The following is an 18,087-nucleotide window of genomic DNA, read 5'->3' as shown; positions in this document are numbered from 1 at the left end:
GTGTCCCCCAAAACATCCCAGTGTCCTTCAGAGGGTCCCAGCGTCCCCCAGTGTCCCCCAAAACGCCCCAGTGTCCTTCAGAGGGTCCCAGTGTCCCCCAGTGTCCCCCAAAACGCCCCAGTGTCCTTCAGAGGGTCCCAGTGTCCCCCCAGTGTCCCCCAAAACGCCCCAGTGTCCCCCCAAAGGATCCCAGTGTCCCCCAGTGTCCCAGCCTGCCCCCTGCCCTCACGGCAGGCCCAGATCCCATTTAGGATCCCAATTTAGGATCCCATTTAGGATCCCAATTTAGGATCCCATTTAGGATCCCATTCCCTCCGTGCCCATTTTGGGATCCTCCTCCCAGTTAAATTTGGGAACTGGGCCTGGTTCCAGCTCAGCTGTCGCGGCTCCTCCGAGGCTCCGGGCCCCGAAACCCCGGCCCAAAACCCCAAAATCCCTTCCCAAAAACCCCAAAATCCCACCCTAAAATCCCCCAAATCCCACCCCACACCCCCCCCAAAAAAAACCCCAAAATCCCCTCCCCAAAAACCCCAAATTCCTTCCCCAGTAATCCCAAATTCCCACCCCAAAATCCCACCCCAAACCCAGCGTGGGGGAGCAGCCGGGGCCGGTGAGTGCTGACCCCGATTTGGGGATTTCTTTCAGGATTTGGGGATTTATTTGGGAATTTAGTTCGGGATTTATTTTGGGATTTATTTTGGGATTTATTTGGGGGGATTTGGGGATTTATTTGGGGATTTGTTTGGGGATTTGTTTGGGGATTTATTTGGGGATTTATTTGGAGTTTGGGGATTTGAGGATTTGGAGATTGATTTGGGGATTGATTTGGGATTTATTTGGGAAATATTTGGGTGTTATTTAGGAATTTATTTGGGAATTTATTTGGGAATTTATTTGGGGATTTATTTGGGGATTATTTGGGGGTTGATTTGGGGATTGATTTGGGGATTTGGGGGTGATCCTGGTAATTCCCTAATTCATAATTCCCAGCCTGGAAACCGGGAAATTGTGGGGAAATTGGGAAATCCTGGGGAAATTGGGAAATTCCTCCCTTTCCCTCAATCCTCCGGGCTGGAACATTCCCAAAATCCCCAGATTTTCCTGGAAAATGCTCCCCTGACCCAATTCTGCCCTTTTTCCCCCAGGCTGAGGGAGCCCGGAGCCGAGCGTGGCTGGGAGCAGCGCCGGGATGGAGCCGGGTGGGTGGAAATTGATTTTATTTTGGGTGCAAATTGGGTTTTTTGGGGTACAAATTGATTTTATTTTTGGGTGCAAATTGGGTTTTTTAGGGTACAAATTGATTTTATTTTTGCGTGCAAATTGGGTTTTTTGGGGTACAAATTGATTTTATTTTTGGGTGTAAATTGGGTTTTTTGGGGTACAAATTGATTTTATTTTGGGTGCAAATTGGGTTTTTTAGGGGGTGCAAATTGATTTTATTTTGGGGTGCAAATTGGGTTTTTTGGGGGTACAAATTGATTTTATTTTGGGGTGTAAATTGGGTTTTTTGGGGTACAAATTGATTTTATTTTGGGGTGCAAATTGGGTTTTTTTGGGGGTACAAATTGATTTTATTTTGGGTGTAAATTGGGTTTTTTGGGGTACAAATTGATTTTATTTTTGGGTGTAAATTGGGTTTTTTGGGGTGCAAATTGATTTTATTTTGGGGTGCAAATTGGGTTTTTTAGGGGGTGCAAATTGATTTTTTAGGGGGTGCAAATTGGGTTTTTTTGGGTGCAAATTGGGTTTTTTTGGGGTACAAATTGATTTTTTAGGGGGTACAAATTGATTTTATTTTGGGGTGCAAATTGGGTTTTTTGGGGTACAAATTGATTTTTTTTTTGGGTGTAAATTGGGTTTTTTGGGGTACAAACTGATTTTATTTTGGGGTACAAATTGATTTCTTTTTGGGTGGAAATTGATATTTATGGGGGTGCAAATTAATTTTTTTTTTTGGGGTGGAAATGGATTTTTTTGGGGGGTAGGGAAAAAGTCCCCCAGAATGTTCAGATTTATTTGATCTGGCTTCAATTCCCTGCTGGGAGTGCCCCAGACTGAGCCCGTTTGTTCCTTCTTTTCCTCTTTCCAGGGGAAAATGCAGCCCTGGGTGAGAGATTTTCCTCCTTTGCCCCGTGGAATGTTCCGGAATGTGTTCAACCAACCGCCCTCAACTCCACCCTCATTCCCCTCTTTATTTCCCCCTTTCCCCCCCTTTTTTCCCCTTTATTTTCTCCCCCTTTTTCCACTTTTATTTTCCCCCTTTTCCCCCTTTATTCCCCCCTTATTTCCCCCTTTTTGCCTTTATTTTCTCCCTTTATTTCCCCTTTATTTTCCCCCCTTTTTCTCCCTTTTTTCCCTTTATTTTCCCCCCTTTCCCCCCACTTTTCCCCTTTTATTTTCCCTTTATTTTCTTTCTTTTTCCCCCTTTATTTCTCCTCTTTTTTCTATTTTATTTTCTCCTCTTTTCCCCTTTATTTTGCCGTTTTCCCCCTTTATTTTTCCCTTTATTTCCCCATTTTTCCCCCATTTATTTCCCCCGTTTTTTCCCCTTTATTTTCTCCCCTTTTCCCCTTTATTTTTCCCTTTATTTTCTCCCCTTTTCCCCTTTATTTTTCCCTTTATTTTCCCCCTTTTTTCCCATTTATTTCCCCCCATTTTTTCCCCTTTATTTTCTCCCTTTATTCCCCCTTTTTTCCCTTTTATTTTCCCCCTTTTCCTGTTTTTTCCCTCCCTTTTTTTTCTCTTTTATTTCTCCCTTTATTTCCCCTTTTTTCCCCATTTTCTGATTTCCTTTCCCTCTCTCCCTTCCCAGAGGAGCGGGACAGGAGGATCAGTGAGTTCCTTTTCTTTTTTCCATGAAAAAATGAAATTCCAACTTTTTTTTTTCATCGATTTTGGGGTCCCCGGGAGGTTTTTGGGGCTGCTCCTGAAAAATTTGGGATTTTGGGACCCTGGGGATGGATCCAGACCTGGAAAACTCCAAATAATTTGAATTTTCTTTTTTTTTTTTTTTTAATTTTTGCTTCCAGGCAAACTCACCTCGGACCTGGGTAAGGAATTCTGTGATTAAAATGAGGGATTTGGCCTCAAAATGAAAGATTTGCCTTTCGAAATTGTCGATTTCTCCCTAAAAGGAAGTTTGGGTCTTCAAGTGGGAACTTTTACCCCAAATTTGTGCTTAAAATGGGAATTTTCCAATTCGAATTAAAATTGAGGCCCCGATCATGCAAATCAGAGCTCTAAAAAAAATTAAAATTAGAAAATTTCGTGCATTTTTGGGGTGGTTTTGGGGCTGGTTTTTCCTCAATAAACCCAATTTTTAGGACTGGGGGGGGGGGCGGTGTTAAATAAAAATAAAAATTCCCAAAAGTTGGAGGTTCTGGGCTGGGAGGATTTGGGGATTTTTTTGGACTTTGGGGTTTTTTCGTATTTATTATTTCCTGGATTTCGGGTGAATTTGGGCTGGGTTTTATTTCCTTTCCTGTGTTTTTATTTCCTTTCCTGTGTTTTTATTTCCTTTCCCGTGTTTTTATTTCCTTTCCTGGTTTTTTATTTCCTTTCCTGTGTTTTTATTTCCTTTCCTGTGTTTTTATTTCCTTTCCCGTGTTTTTATTTCCTTTCCCGTGTTTTAATTTCCTTTCCTGGTTTTTATTTCCTTTCCTGTGTTTTAATTTCCTTTCCTGCGTTTTTATTTCCTTTCCTGTGTTTTTATTTCCTTTCCCGGTTTTTATTTCCTTTCCTGTGTTTTTATTTCCTTTCCTGTGTTTTTATTTCCTTTCCTGGTTTTTTATTTCCTTTCCTGTGTTTTTATTTCCTTTCCTGTGTTTTTATTTCCTTTCCCGTGTTTTTATTTCCTTTCCCGTGTTTTAATTTCCTTTCCTGGTTTTTATTTCCTTTCCTGTGTTTTAATTTCCTTTCCTGCGTTTTTATTTCCTTTCCTGTGTTTTTATTTCCTTTCCCGGTTTTTATTTCCTTTCCTGTGTTTTTATTTCCTTTCCCGTGTTTTTATTTCCTTTCCTGGTTTTTTATTTCCTTTCCTGTGTTTTTATTTCCTTTCCTGTGTTTTTATTTCCTTTCCCGTGTTTTTATTTCCTTTCCCGTGTTTTAATTTCCTTTCCTGGTTTTTATTTCCTTTCCTGTGTTTTTATTTCCTTTCCCGGTTTTTATTTCCTTTCCCGTGTTTTTATTTCCTTTCCTGTGTTTTTATTTCCTTTCCTGTGTTTTTATTTCCTTTCCTGCGTTTTTATTTCCTTTCCTGTGTTTTTATTTCCTTTCCCGTGTTTTAATTTCCTTTCCTGTGTTTTTATTTCCTTTCCTGTGTTTTTATTTCCTTTCCTGTGTTTTTAATTTCCTTTCCTGCTTTTTTTATTTCCTTTCCTGTGTTTTTATTTCCTTTCCTGCGTTTTTATTTCCTTTCCTGCGTTTTAATTTCCTTTCCTGTGTTTTTATTTCCTTTCCTGCTTTTTTTATTTCCTTTCCTGTGTTTTTATTATTTCCTTTCCTGGTTTTTTTATTTCCTTTCCTGTTTTTTTATTTCCTTTCCCGTGTTTTTATTTCCTTTCCTGTGTTTTTATTTCCTTTCCTGTGTTTTTATTTCCTTTCCTGCTTTTTTTATTTCCTTTCCTGTGTTTTTATTTCCTTTCCCGTGTTTTTATTCCCTTTCCTGTGTTTTTATTTCCTTTCCTGTTTTTTTATTTCCTTTCCCGTGTTTTTATTTCCTTTCCTGGTTTTTATTTCCTTTCCTGTGTTTTAATTTCCTTTCCTGCTTTTTTAGGTGAATCCAGCGCCAAACTCAGTCAGTCCAAGGCCAAAATCCTCATTTCAAAGGAAATTTTGGGGGGGAAAATCCCAAATCCCGGCGCCACCACGGCACCCTCAGGAAATGCAGGAATTTCCTCACAATTCTCCTTTTCCTGCTTCTCTTCCCCTTTTTTTGCTCTTTTTGCAGAGGAACGTGACCGGAAAATCAGTGAGTGCCATTTCCTGCTGCTTTTGGGCGAAAAGCCCCGGGTTTGGGGCAAAACTGATCCTGGCCGGGGGGAATAGGAAATGAATCGTGCTCCCCAAATTTCACCCGAATTTCACCCGAATTTCACCCGAATTTCACCCGAATTTCCCCCAAATTTCACCTGAATTTCACCCAAATTTCTTCCCAATTTTCCCCCAAATTTTCACCGAATTTCTCCCAAATTTCACCCAAATTTTCCCCAAATTTCACCCAAATTTCTCCCAATTTTCCCCCATATTTTCCCCAAATTTCCCCCAAATTTCCCCTGAATTTCACCCATTTTCCCCCAAATTTCACCCGAATTTCCCCCAAATTTCTCCCCAATTTTCCCCCAAATTTTCACCGAATTTCTCCCAAATTTTCCCCAAATTTCCCCAAATTTCCCCTGAATTTCACCCAAATTTCTCCCCAATTTCACCTGAATTTCACCCAAATTTCACCCAAATTTCACCTGAATTTCTCACGAATTCCTCCCAAATTTCCCCCAAATTTCACCTGAATTTCACCAAAATTTCCCCCAAATTTCATCTGAATTTCTGCCGAATTCCTCCCAAATTTCTCCCAAATTTCCCCAAATTTCACCTGAATTTCACCCGAATTTCCCCCAAATTTCCCCTGAATTTCACCCAAATTTCTCCCCAATTTTCCCCCAAATTTCACCTGAATTTCTCACGAATTCCTCCCAAATTTTCACCGAATTTCCCCTGAATTTCACCCAAATTTCTCCCCAATTTCCCCCCCAAATTTTCACCGAATTTCTCCCAAATTTCACCCAAATTTCCCCCAAATTTCACCTGAATTTCACCCAAATTTCTCCCCAATTTTCCCCCCAAATTTTCACCGAATTTCTCCCAAATTTCCCCCAAATTTCCCCTGAATTTCACCCAAATTTCTCCCAAATTTTCCCCCAAATTTTCACCGAATTTCTCCCAAATTTCACCCAAATTTTCCCCAAATTTCACCCAAATTTTCCCCAAATTTCCCCCAAATTTCCCACAGAAAAAAACCCCCCAAAACCCCCAAATTTCCTCTTTTCCTCCGCAGCCAAGCTCGCTGCTGAGATCCGTGAGTTTCGCTCCTCCCCGCGGGTTTTGGGCTCAATCTGCTCCATTTTGGGTCAGTTCCTGCCTTAATTTCCCCGATTTCCCCGGTCCCTCAGGACGGCTCACGGCGCTGCTGGGTACGGGACTTCACTCACATGGGGTGTTAATTGATTATTAATTAGTGCTGGGGTTGGATGATGCTAGAAATACAATTATTTATTTCATTTTTAAATTCATTTTATTTTTATCTGAGTTATTTTATTGATTGATTTTTAATTCTTTAAAAATTTATTGATTTTTTAATTTTATTTTTATTTTTATTTATTTGATTTATCAATTTATTTTCATTTTTATTCTGTTTTTATTTTTATTTTATTTACTGATGGATTTTTAGTTTTATTAGTTTTATTTATTGATTTTTATTTTTATATTTTTTTATTTATATTACTTATCGGTTTATTTGCAATTTTTATTTTTATTTTGTTTTTGTTTTTATTTTATTTATTTATTGATTTTTAATTTTTTTTAAATTTATTGATTTTTTATTTTATTATTTTTATTTTTATTTATTTGATTTATCAATTTATTTTTATTTTTATTTTGTTTTTATTTTTATTTTATTTACTGATGGATTTTTAATTTTATTAGTTTTATTTATTGATTTTTATTTTTATATTTTTTATTTATATTACTTATCGGTTTATTTGCAATTTTTATTTTTATTTTGTTTTTATTTTATTTATTGATTGATTTTTAATTTTATTTATTGATTTTTTTGTGTTTAATTTTTAAATTTAATTATTTATCTTATTTTATTTTATTATTTATGATTTATTTTATTATTATTATTATTATTTATTATTATTTATTTATTGAAAACCCAGTAAATATTAGAGAACGTCAGGAATGGAAAAATATGCGAAAATTACAAATATTGGCCAGGAAAATCTGGAGCAAGAACCCAGAGAAACTGAAAAATTCGATTTCTTGGTGCTGAAACAATGAATAAAACCAGCAGGAAATCGGAAATTCTCCTTGCTGGGGGCAAAATCTGAATTTTTGGAGATTTTTGGGGCTTTGGGGAGGGGGGAGGTGGAGCACAACCCCAAAATGCTGAGTTTTGGTGCTTTTTGGTGCTTCATTGTCAATTTTCTGTCATTTTTGGTGCTTTTTGGTGCTTCATTGTCAATTTTCTGTCATTTTTGGTCCTTTTTGGTGCTTCATTGTTAAGTTTTTGTCATTTTTTGTAATTTTTGGTGCTTTTTGGTGCTTTTCCTACAGCCGAGCGCGACTCCGGGCTCCGTAAGTGCTGAAATTCCCCAAAATCCCCCCAAATTCCCCAAAATCCCCCAAAATCCCCCAAAATCCCCCAAAATCCCCCAAAATCCCCCAAAATTCCCCAAAATCCCCCCAAATTCCCCAAAATTCCCCAAAATCCCCCAAAATTCCCCCAAATTCCCCAAAATTCCCCAGAATTTCCTCTCCTGCCGCTGCCCAGCCCCAATTCCTCCTCATTTTATAATTTATAAAATTCTATAAAATTATAAATAATATAATAATTATAATATATAATTATCTATAAAATACATATAAATATATATAATAATATATATTTATAAATATATAAATAATAATTTTAATTCTATTAAAATCACAATCTTTAAAATTATTATCGTGGCTGTTTCAATAATACTTCGACCAGATTAATTATTAAAATTCATTATATGCACACATTAATTATTAAAATTCATTCTATGCACACTTAAAATTTAACGTATTCCTTCTTAGTGAATATTTATGAAAATGTTGTGAAAAATTGAATATATTGTAAAAAATTGATTGTATAAAAATTGATCGTATAAAAATTGATCGTATAAAAATTGATTGCATAAAAATTGATTCTATAAAAATCGATTCTGTTGATATTTACATTTAATTTTTGATCGGACTGAATTCTGTAATTGCAATTTCTTCCCTTTATTTCTGTTTTTAGGGAAGCTCCGAGCAGAGCTGGGTGAGTTCAGGGCAAAATGGGGGAAAAGGAGCCAAAATTCCAATTTTTGTTGTTGTTTTTATTTATTTTATTTTTTTTTTAATCTGAATTCTCATTTTGATTTTAAATTTTGATTTTATTTTTTTCCCCTCAGCCAAATGCGACGCCACCATCCGTGAGTGCCCCAGGGGACGGGGGGGAAACCCTGGGATTTGGGGCAAAATCCGGGAATTTCAGAGAGTTTGGGGCAAAATCCCGGAATTCCAGAGAGTTTGGGGGCAAAATCCTCGAATTTCAGAGAATTTGGGGCAAAATCCTCGAATTTCAGAGAATTTGGGGCAAAATCCCGGAATTCCAGAGAGTTTGGGGGCAAAATCCCTGAATTCCACTGGGTTTGGGGAAAAAAAAAAAAATCCAAATTTTTCCCAGAATTTTTTCACAGAATTCGGGGGGGAAAAAAATCCCTGAATTTCATGGAATTTTGGGGAAAAAAATCCAAATTTCACGGAACTTGGGGGGGGGGGGGGGAAATCCCAAATTTCGCAGAATTTGGGGGGAAAATTCCCCGGGATTTCAGGGCTGGGGGGGCTGAGCCTGAATTTGGGGAAAAAGGGGGAAAAAAGGGGAAAAAGTTAAAAAAGGGGGAAAATGGGGAAAAAAAGGGAAAAAAGGGGAAGAAATGGGGAAAAGGGGGAAAAAGGGGGAAAAAATGGGGGAAAAATGGGGGGAAAAGAGGGAAAAATGGGGGAAAAAGGGAAAAAAATGGTAGAAATGGAAAAAAAAAAGGGGAAAAAGGGGAAGAAATGAGGAAAAAAAGGGGAAAAATGGGGAAAAATGGAAAAAAAAGGGGAAAATGGGGAAAAAAAGGGAAAAAAAGGGGAAGAAATGGGGAAAAAAGGGAAAAAAGGGGAAAAATGGGGGAAAAAGGGGAAGAAAAGGGAAGAAATGGGGGGAAAAAGGCGAAAAAATGGGGAAAAAAAAGGGAAAAAATGGAAAAAATGGAAAAAAGGGGGGAAAAGGGGAAGAAATGGGGAAAAAGGGAAAAAAAGGGGAAAATGGAAAAAAAAGGGGAAAATTGGGAAAAAAAAGGGAAAAAAGGGAAAAAAAGGGAAAAATGGAAAAAAAAGGGGAAAATTGGGAAAAAAAAGGGAAAAAAGGGAAAAAAAAGGGAAAAAAGGGAAAAAAGGGGGAGAAATGGGGAAAAAAGGGGGAGAAATGGGAATAAAAGGGGAAAAAAGGGAAAAATGGGGGAAAAAAGGGGAAAAAAGGGGAAGAAATGGGAATAAAAGGGGAAGAAATGGGAATAAAGGGGAATAAAAGGGAAAAAAAGGGGAAGAAATGGGATGGAAAGCGGAAAAAAAGGGAATAAAAGGGGAAGAAATGGGAATAAAAGGGGAAGAAATGGGAATAAAGGGGAATAAAAGGGGAAGGAATGGGAATAGAAGGGGAAAAAAAGGGAAAGTGGCAAATGAAGGATCGGCCCCGATGTGGGGAATTGGCGGCGCTTTGGGTTCCAGGGATCTTCACGGTGGAGCTCGGTGAGTGCCGCCCCCCGTCCCGTTAATGAACCCTGGTTCATTCATGAATGAAGAATGAATTGATGAATGAATGAATAATGAATGAACAATGAATGAACAATGAATGAATGAATAATGAATAATGAACAATGAATAATGAGTGGTTAATGGCCGCACGGCGGGCAGGGCAGCGGCACACGCAGATCGGTGAGTTCCGCCCTCCTGCCCCGAACGGCCCCGCGGGGCGGCCCCGGCTCCGGCAATGGAATCGGGGCCGAACCGGAATTGTCCCTTGGCAGGGGAGCTCACGGCGGATGTGGGTGAGCCGAGCCCAAGGGGAACGATGGGGATGGGGGACATGGGGGAACATTGGGGGGATTGGGGACATTGGGGGACATTGGGGAACATTGGGGAACATTGGGGAACATTGGGGAGATTGAGGAACATTGGGGGAATTGGGGGAATTGGGGAACATTGGGGGGATTGGGGAAATTGGGGAACATTGGGGAACATTGGGGAACATTGGGGAACATTGGGGAAATTGGGGACATTGGGGAACATTGGGGAACATTGGGGAAATGGGGGACATTGGGGAACATTGGGGAACATTGGGGAACATTGGGGAACTTTGGGGAGATTGGGGAGATTGGGGAACATTGGGGAACATTGGGGGACATTGGGGAACATTGGGGAACATTGGGGAACATTGGGGAGATTGGGGAACATTGGGGAACATTGGGGAAATTGGGGAACATTGGGGAACATTGGGGAACATTGGGGAACACTGGGGGACATTGGGGAACATTGGGGGAAATTGGGGAACATTGGGGAACATTGGGGAACATTGGGGGAAATTGGGGAACATTGGGGAACATTGGGGAACATTGGGGAACACTGGGGGACATTGGGGAACATTGGGGGAATTGGGGAGCATTGGGGAGCATTGGGGAACATTGGGGAACATTGGGGAACATTGGGGAGATTGGGGAACATTGGGGAACATTGGGGGAATTGGGGAACATTGGGGAACATTGGGGAACATTGGGGAACATTGGGGGGAATTGGGGAACATTGGGGAACATTGGGGAACATTGGGGAACATTGGGGAACATTGGGGGACATTGGGGAGATTGGGGAACATTGGGGAACATTGGGGGACATTGGGGAACATTGGGGAACATTGGGGAACATTGGGGAGATTGGGGAACATTGGGGAACATTGGGGGAAATTGGGGAACATTGGGGAACATTGGGGAACATTGGGGAGATTGGGGAACATTGGGGAACATTGGGGGAAATTGGGGAACATTGGGGAACATTGGGGAACATTGGGGGAATTGGGGAGATTGGGGAACATTGGGGAACATTGGGGAGATTGGGGAGATTGGGGAACATTGGGGAACTTTGGGGAGATTGGGGAAATTGGGGAACATTGGGGGGATTGGGGAACATTGGGGAACATTGGGGAGATTGGGGAACATTGGAGAACATTGGGGAACATTGGGGAGATTGGGGAACATTGGGGAACATTGGGGAACATTGGGGAACATTGGGGAACATTGGGGAACATTGGGGGGAATTGGGGAACATTGGGGAACATTGGGGAACATTGGGGAACATTGGGGAACATTGGGAACATTGGGGAACATTGGGGAGATTGGGGAACATTGGGAACATTGGAGAACATTGGGGAACATTGGGGAGATTGGGGAGATTGGGGGAGATTGGGGAACATTGGGGAATTGGGGGACATTGGGGAACATTGGGGAGATTGGGGGAGATTGGGGGAGATTGGGGAACATTGGGGAATTGGGGGACATTGGGGAACATTGGGGAGATTGGGGAACATTGGGGAACATTGGGGACATTGGGGAAATTGGGGAAATTGGGGGAATTGGGGAAATTGGGGAACATTGGGGAACATTGGGGAACATTGGGGAACATTGGGGAACATTGGGGAGATTGGGGAGATTGGGGAACATTGGGAACATTGGGGAACATTGGGGAACATTGGGGGACATTGGGAACATTGGGGAACATTGGGGAAATTGGGGAAATTGGGGAACATTGGGGAACATTGGGAACATTGGGGGAGATTGGGGAACATTGGGGAGATTGGGGAAATTGGGGGACATTGGGGAACATTGGGGACATTGGGGGACATTGGGGAACATTGGGGGAACACTGGGGAACATTGGGGAACATTGGGGAACATTGGGGAGATTGGGGAGATTGGGGAGATTGGGGAACATTGGGGGACATTGGGGAAATTGGGGCTGCTCCTTTTGGGGCGAAATTGGGGGAAATTGGGGCTGGGGCTGCTCCTTTTGGGGCGAAATTGGGGGAATTGGGGAAATTGGGGCTGGGGCTGCTCGTGCTGGGGATGGGGAATGGCGGCTTTTATGTCTTGAGTTTTATTTATTTTTAATTCTTTATTTGGAGCATGAATTTATCTAGTGCTCGCTCATTGCTTTGGGCTTGATTGAATTTTTAATTTCGTTTTTATTTTATTTTATTTTATTTTATTTCTTTTTACTTTTATTTTGATTTCTACCTGTATTTCTATTTCTATTTTTATTCTATTTCTGTTCTATTTCTATTTCTATTTTTATTTCTATTCTATTTCTATTTCTATTTCTATTTCTATTATTTCTATTTCTATTTCTATTATCTCTATTTCTATTATCTCTATTTCTGTTTCTATTTCTATTATTTCTGTTTCTATTTCTATTATCTCTATTTCTATTTTTATTCTATTTATAAAATATTCTATTTAAAAATACTCTATTTATAAAATAATCTATTTAAAAATATTCTATTATTTCTATGTTTATTTTTATTCTATGTTTATTTTTATTCTATGTTTATTTTTATTCTATTTCTATTTCTATTTCCATTTCTATTTCTATTTCTATTTCTCTTATTTCTATTTCTATTATTTCTATTATTTCTATTATTTCTATTATTTCTCTTATTTCTATTATTTCTATTTCTGTTCTTTTCCATCCCATCCATTTCCTCTTTTCCCATTTCCAGAGCTCCTCAGTAAAAAGCTCCGTAAGTGCCCCAATTTCCCATTCCAGGCTGGAACAGTTTCCACCAATTCCCCAAAAATTCCCCTTTGATCCCAGCCCTGAAATTCCCTTTTTTCCCCATTTTTCCCCCATTTTTCCCCATTTTTCCCCATTTTTCCCCATTTTTCCCCATTTTCCCCTTTCTCCCCCCAGAGCAGCGCGAGGCCGAGCTGGGTGAGGAATTTCTCTCCTTTTTTTGGGGCCTTTTCCACCAAAATCGGGGAGGTCTGGGGGGCAAAATTCGGGTTTTGGTTCGGTTCAGAGGGGCAAAATCTGAAATAAACACGAAATATTTAATATGAAAATAATAATAATAATAATAGTAACAATAGTAATAATAGTAATAATAGTAATAATAGTAATAGTAATAGTAATAGTAATAGTAATACTAATACTAATACTAATAATAATAATAATAATAATAATAATAATAATAATAATAATAATAATAATGATGATGTTGTGAAAACCCGAGACAATGCAGGGCATGACAAATATCAACTGCTAATATTAGGGAATAATTGTAATTAATTATAACCGTAATATAAGAATGATTTAAAATGTAACTATGATTATAATTATAAATAATGATAATTTAAAGTAACGATTACAAATAATGATAATTTGAATTAATAATTACAAATGTTGTTTTAATCCAGAGGCCCGGGACACGCAGATCCGTGAGTACTCAGGAGCAGCTCCTGGAGGGTTTGGGTTTTTGGGATTTTTTGGGTTTTTGGGATTTTTTAGGATTTTTTGGATTTTTAGGATTTTTTGGATTTTTTGGTTTTTTAGGATTTTTTGGATTTTTAGGATTTTTTTGGATTTTTAGGATTTTTTTTGGATTTTTAGGATTTTTTTTTATTTTTAGGATTTTTTGGATTTTTAGGGATGAGGGAAGCAGAAGGAAAATCGTTTTGATTATTTTCTAGATTTTTAAAAATTAATTATTTATGGTAATTTATTTTCCAGTAGTTAATTCTAATTCCCTCAGGATTTAAAAAAAAGATTGAATTTTAGGCGGTTTAAAATTATTATTCATTTGAATCTTTTTGTTTCTTTAGGGGAAAACGAAGCTGAGATCAGTAAGTCGGATATTTGTCTTTAAATTTAAGTTTATATCGAAATCTAATTTATATCTATGTGTTATTTTTATTTTTCCCACATTTATATTTATATTTATATTTATATTTATATTTATATTTATATTTATATTTATATTTATATTTATATTTATATTTATGTTTACGTTTACGTTTACGTTTATATTTATATTTATATTTATATTTATATTTATATTTATATTTATGTATGTGTGCAGATACTTTTATACTTTATACTTACATTTCAATTATTTGGGTTATTGATATTTTATATTTATATTTTAGATCACCTCTGATTTCTATTTTTATTTCTATTCTGTAACAACAAAACCGATTTATTTTATTTCTAAACCAGCGCTGACTAAAACCCTCCACATATTGAATTATATCAATAAATTCGGGGTTTTTTAATATTTTAATATTTTAATTTTTAATCCTTTAATTAATTTCCCTCTGCTCCCCCCAGGGCGCCTGAAGGAGCTGCTGGGTGAGTCCCAATTAATTAATTAATTGCAGAGAAATCTTAATTAAAAGGGAATTTGGGGGAAAATGGGGGCAAAATACAAAACATTCCTGGAGGTGGGAGGGGAACCTTGGAGGAAAAATGGGAAAAATGGGAAAAATGGGAAAACTGAAAATAATGTTGTGCTCATGGGAAATAATACTGAGTGCTGGTAATTAATGAATTCACGCTGCTAATGAGGCAATAATTTCATTTTCTTGCAGAGGAGAAGGAATCGGCAGCGAGTGAGTTCCTAAAAGGGGAATCCTGTGCCCAAAATTGCCTGATTCATTATTTAATTATTAATTATTATTATTAATTATTATTATTAATTATTAGCTATTATTACCTGACAATTAACACCCCCCAAAATTGCCCCGTTCCGTTGGGAATTGCCTGATTCATTATTTAATTATTAATTATTATTATTAATTATTATTATTAATTATTAGCTATTATTACCTGACAATTAACGCCCCCCAAAATTGCCCCGTTCCGTTGGGAATTGCCTGGTTCATTATTTAATTATTAATTATTATTATTATTAATTATTAGCTATTATTAGCTGACAATCAGCGCCCCCCAAAATTGCCCCGTTCCGTTGGGAATTGCCTGATTCATTATTTAATTATTAATTATTATTATTAATTATTAGCTATTATTACCTGACAATCAACGCCCCCCAAAATTGCCCCGTTCCGTTGGGAATTGCCTGTTCATTATTTAATTATTAATTATTATTATTAATTATTATTATTAATTATTAGCTATTATTACCTGACAATTAACACCCCCAAAATTGCCCCGTTCCGTTGGGAATTGCCTGTTCATTATTTAATTATTAATTATTATTATTAATTATTATTATTAATTATTAGCTATTATTACCTGACAATTAACACCCCCAAAATTGCCCCGTTCCGTTGGGAATTGCCTGATTGGTCTGATTTCATTAATTGGGAATGAACAATTAACGCCCCTGTTTGGGCCCCAAACTGCCCCGTTCTAAACACAAAATTCACCCCGATTTGAACAGCCTGAATTCAAACATGAAAATATCCTGAATTTAAAATCAAAATATCCGGAATTTAAAAATGAAAATATCCTGAATTCAAAAATCAAAATATCCTGAATTTAAAAATTGAAATATCCTGAATTCAAAAATTGAAATATCCGGAATTCAAAATGAAAATATCCTGAATTCAAAATCAAAATATCCGGAATTCAAAAATGAAAATATCCTGAATTTAAAAATTGAAATATCCTGAATTCAAACATCAAAATATCCTGAATTCAAAAATTGAAATATCCTGAATTCAAAAATGAAAATATCCGGAATTTAAAAATGAAATTATCCTGAATTCAAAAATGAAATTATCCTGAATTCAAAAATGAAAATATCCTGAATTCAAAATCAAAATATCCTGAATTCAAAAATGAAATTATCCTGAATTCAAAATCAAAATATCCAGAATTAAAATTAAATTATCCTAAATTTAACAATTAAATTAACCTGAATTGAAATTAAATTATCCTGAATTGAAATTAAATTAACCTGAATTAAAACCAGACAATGGAGGTTTTGGAGTGAGGGGCTGTAACTGATTTATTATTGGATTTTTGGAGGTTTTGGAGTTACGGGGCTGTAACTGATTTCTGATCGGATTTTTGGAGTGAGGGGCTGTAACTGATTTCTGATCGGGTTTTTGGAGGTTTTTGGAGTTACGGGGCTGTAACTGATTTATTATCGGATTTTTGGAGGTTTTTGGAGTGAGGGGCTGTAACTGATTTCTGATCGGATTTTTGGAGTGAAGGGGCTGTAACTGATTTCTGATCGGGTTTTTGGAGGTTTTGGAGTTATGGGGCTGTAACTGATTTCTGATCGGATTTTTGGAGGTTTTGGAGTTATGGGGCTGTAACTGATTTCTGATCGGATTTTCAGAGGAATTTCAGGATCTGGGGGGTTTTAGCCCATTTTTGCTCCCTTTATTCCAGGAGATCAGGACGCTGTGATCCGTGAGTGCCGCTGCATTCGGGCCAATCCCCGGGAATTTGGGAATTCGCCGTCGCGGAGCCGCCGCTGCCGCCCGGGCTCGGGATTCTGCCCCAAAATCCCAAAATTCGTTAAATTGTGGTTAAAAAATGGGAGTTTAGAGGGACAAAGTCTCTGCCCGGCTCAGGGGATTTTAAATCATTTTTATTTTTATTTTTATTTTTATTTTTATTTTTATTTTCTTATTATTTTTATTAATTTTATTTTTATTAATTTTATTTTTGGTTTTGTTTTTGATAATTTATTTTTCTTTTAGTTTTATTTTTATTCTTATTTTTATTTTTATTTTTATTTTTATTTTTATTTTTATTTTTATTTTTATTTTTATTATTTTTATGTATTAATTTTATTTTTATTAATTTTAATTTTGGTTTTGTTTTTAATAATTTATTTTTCTTTTAGTTTTATTTTTATTCTTATTTTTATTTTTATTTTTATTTTTATTTTTATTTTTATTTTTATTTTTATTATTTTTATGTATTAATTTTATTTTTATTAATTTTAATTTTGGGATTTTGTTTAATAATTTATTTTTCTTTTATTCTTAGTTTTATTTTTATTCTTATTTTTATTTTTATTATTTTTTTTGTTTTTAATAATTTATTTTTATTGTATTTTTATTTTAATTTTTATTAATTTTATTTTTATTAATTTTACTTTTGTTTTCGTTTTCACTAATTTATTTTTATTTTATTTTTATTTTAATTTTTATGAATTCCCTCGGGAAAGGAAACCAGGAATCCAAAAGAATTGAATTGAATTGAATTGAATTGAATCGAATTGAATTGAATTGAATTGAATTGAATTGAAAAATGAATTGAATTGAATTGAATTGAATTGAATTGAATTGAATTGAATTGAATTGAATTGAATCGAATTGAATTGAATTGAATTGAATTGAATCGAATTGAATTGAATCGAATTGAATTGAATTGAATTGAATTGAATTGAAAAATGAATTGAGTTCACAAGAATTGAACAACTGAATAATTGAAAATTGAATTTTCCTCTTTTCCAGGCGAGCTGAGGCAGGAGCTGGGTGAGAGGTTTTGTTCTGCTTCCCAAAAGGATTTGGGGCATTTTTGGGCTTTTCCCAGAATTCAGGTTGGGAAAAAACGGGGCCGGGGCAGGGAAATTTGGGGAATTTGGGAAATTTGGGAAATTTGGGAAATTTGGGGAATTTGGGGAAATTTGGGAATTTGGGGAATTTGGGGAATTTGGGGAATTTGGGAATTTGGGAATTTGGGAATTTTGGGGAATTTGGGAATTTCACCTTTTTCTCCTGTGTTTTTTTGCAGAGGCACAGAAGGACGGGGACGTTGGTGCGTGGGGGGCTCTGAAATTGGGGAATTTCACCCAATTTTCCTCAACTTTATGGGATTTTACAGGATCATTTATCAGGAGCATTTATCAGGATTTTGTGGGATTTTATGGAATTATTTTACAGGATTTTACGGGATTTTGTGGAATTATTTTACAGGATTTTACGGGATTTTATGGAATTATTTTACGGGATTTTACGGGATTTTCCAAAACCCGGGGAGTTTTTTCAGAATTTTATGGGATTTAATGGGATTTTACAAAATTTAATTTAATTTAATTTAATTTAATTCCTAACCCAAAAAATTCCCTGGATTTTGGCTCTTTTCAGATGAATCCCCTGAGGAAATGGAGGAAGAGGAGGAGGAGGAGGAGGAGGAGGAAGAAGAGGAAATAGAGGAAGAAGAGGAAGAAGAAGAAGAAGAAGAGGAAAAACAGGAAATGGAGGAAATAGAGGGAGAGGAAGGAGAAAAA

General features: G+C 36.7%; 1 protein-coding gene across 3 annotated transcripts; it reads left to right on the top strand.

Annotated features, from left to right (window-relative positions):
- Positions 1 to 359: 359 nt before the first annotated feature.
- On the top strand, positions 360 to 17,938 carry LOC118700853 (coiled-coil domain-containing protein 102B-like). Of its 3 annotated transcripts, XM_054518180.1 has the most exons (24): positions 360 to 610; positions 1,146 to 1,199; positions 2,090 to 2,107; positions 2,813 to 2,833; positions 3,030 to 3,050; positions 4,775 to 4,795; positions 4,949 to 4,969; positions 6,053 to 6,073; positions 6,168 to 6,188; positions 7,333 to 7,353; positions 8,045 to 8,065; positions 8,199 to 8,219; positions 9,562 to 9,582; positions 9,748 to 9,768; positions 9,861 to 9,881; positions 12,598 to 12,618; positions 12,789 to 12,809; positions 13,295 to 13,315; positions 13,700 to 13,720; positions 14,205 to 14,225; positions 14,465 to 14,485; positions 16,236 to 16,256; positions 17,312 to 17,332; positions 17,592 to 17,938. In XM_054518180.1, the coding sequence occupies exons 2-24, from the start codon at positions 1,190 to 1,192 to the stop codon at positions 17,861 to 17,863; spliced, it is 720 nt and encodes a 239-aa protein (XP_054374155.1). In that variant the 5' UTR covers positions 360 to 610; positions 1,146 to 1,189; the 3' UTR covers positions 17,864 to 17,938. The 3 variants fall into 3 exon arrangements, with proteins under 3 accessions (XP_054374155.1, XP_054374153.1, XP_054374154.1); XM_054518178.1 differs by having other exon boundaries at positions 6,053 to 6,188; XM_054518179.1 differs by lacking the exon at positions 16,236 to 16,256 and having other exon boundaries at positions 6,053 to 6,188.
- Positions 17,939 to 18,087: the final 149 nt, after the last annotated feature.

This window comes from Molothrus ater, chromosome 39, assembly GCF_012460135.2.
Source record: "Molothrus ater isolate BHLD 08-10-18 breed brown headed cowbird chromosome 39, BPBGC_Mater_1.1, whole genome shotgun sequence".
Classification (NCBI taxonomy): Eukaryota; Metazoa; Chordata; class Aves; order Passeriformes; family Icteridae; genus Molothrus; species Molothrus ater.
Note: the sequence above shows the minus strand (reverse complement) of the source record. Positions and strands in the feature narration are given on the sequence as shown.

Coding starts and splice junctions, on each gene's coding strand:
- LOC118700853 (XM_054518178.1), top strand. Junction 6,189..7,332: donor ACGGCTCACGGCGCTGCTGG/GTACGGGACTTC, acceptor CTTTTCCTACAG/CCGAGCGCGACTCCGGGCTC. Junction 12,619..12,788: donor GCTCCTCAGTAAAAAGCTCC/GTAAGTGCCCCA, acceptor TTCTCCCCCCAG/AGCAGCGCGAGGCCGAGCTG.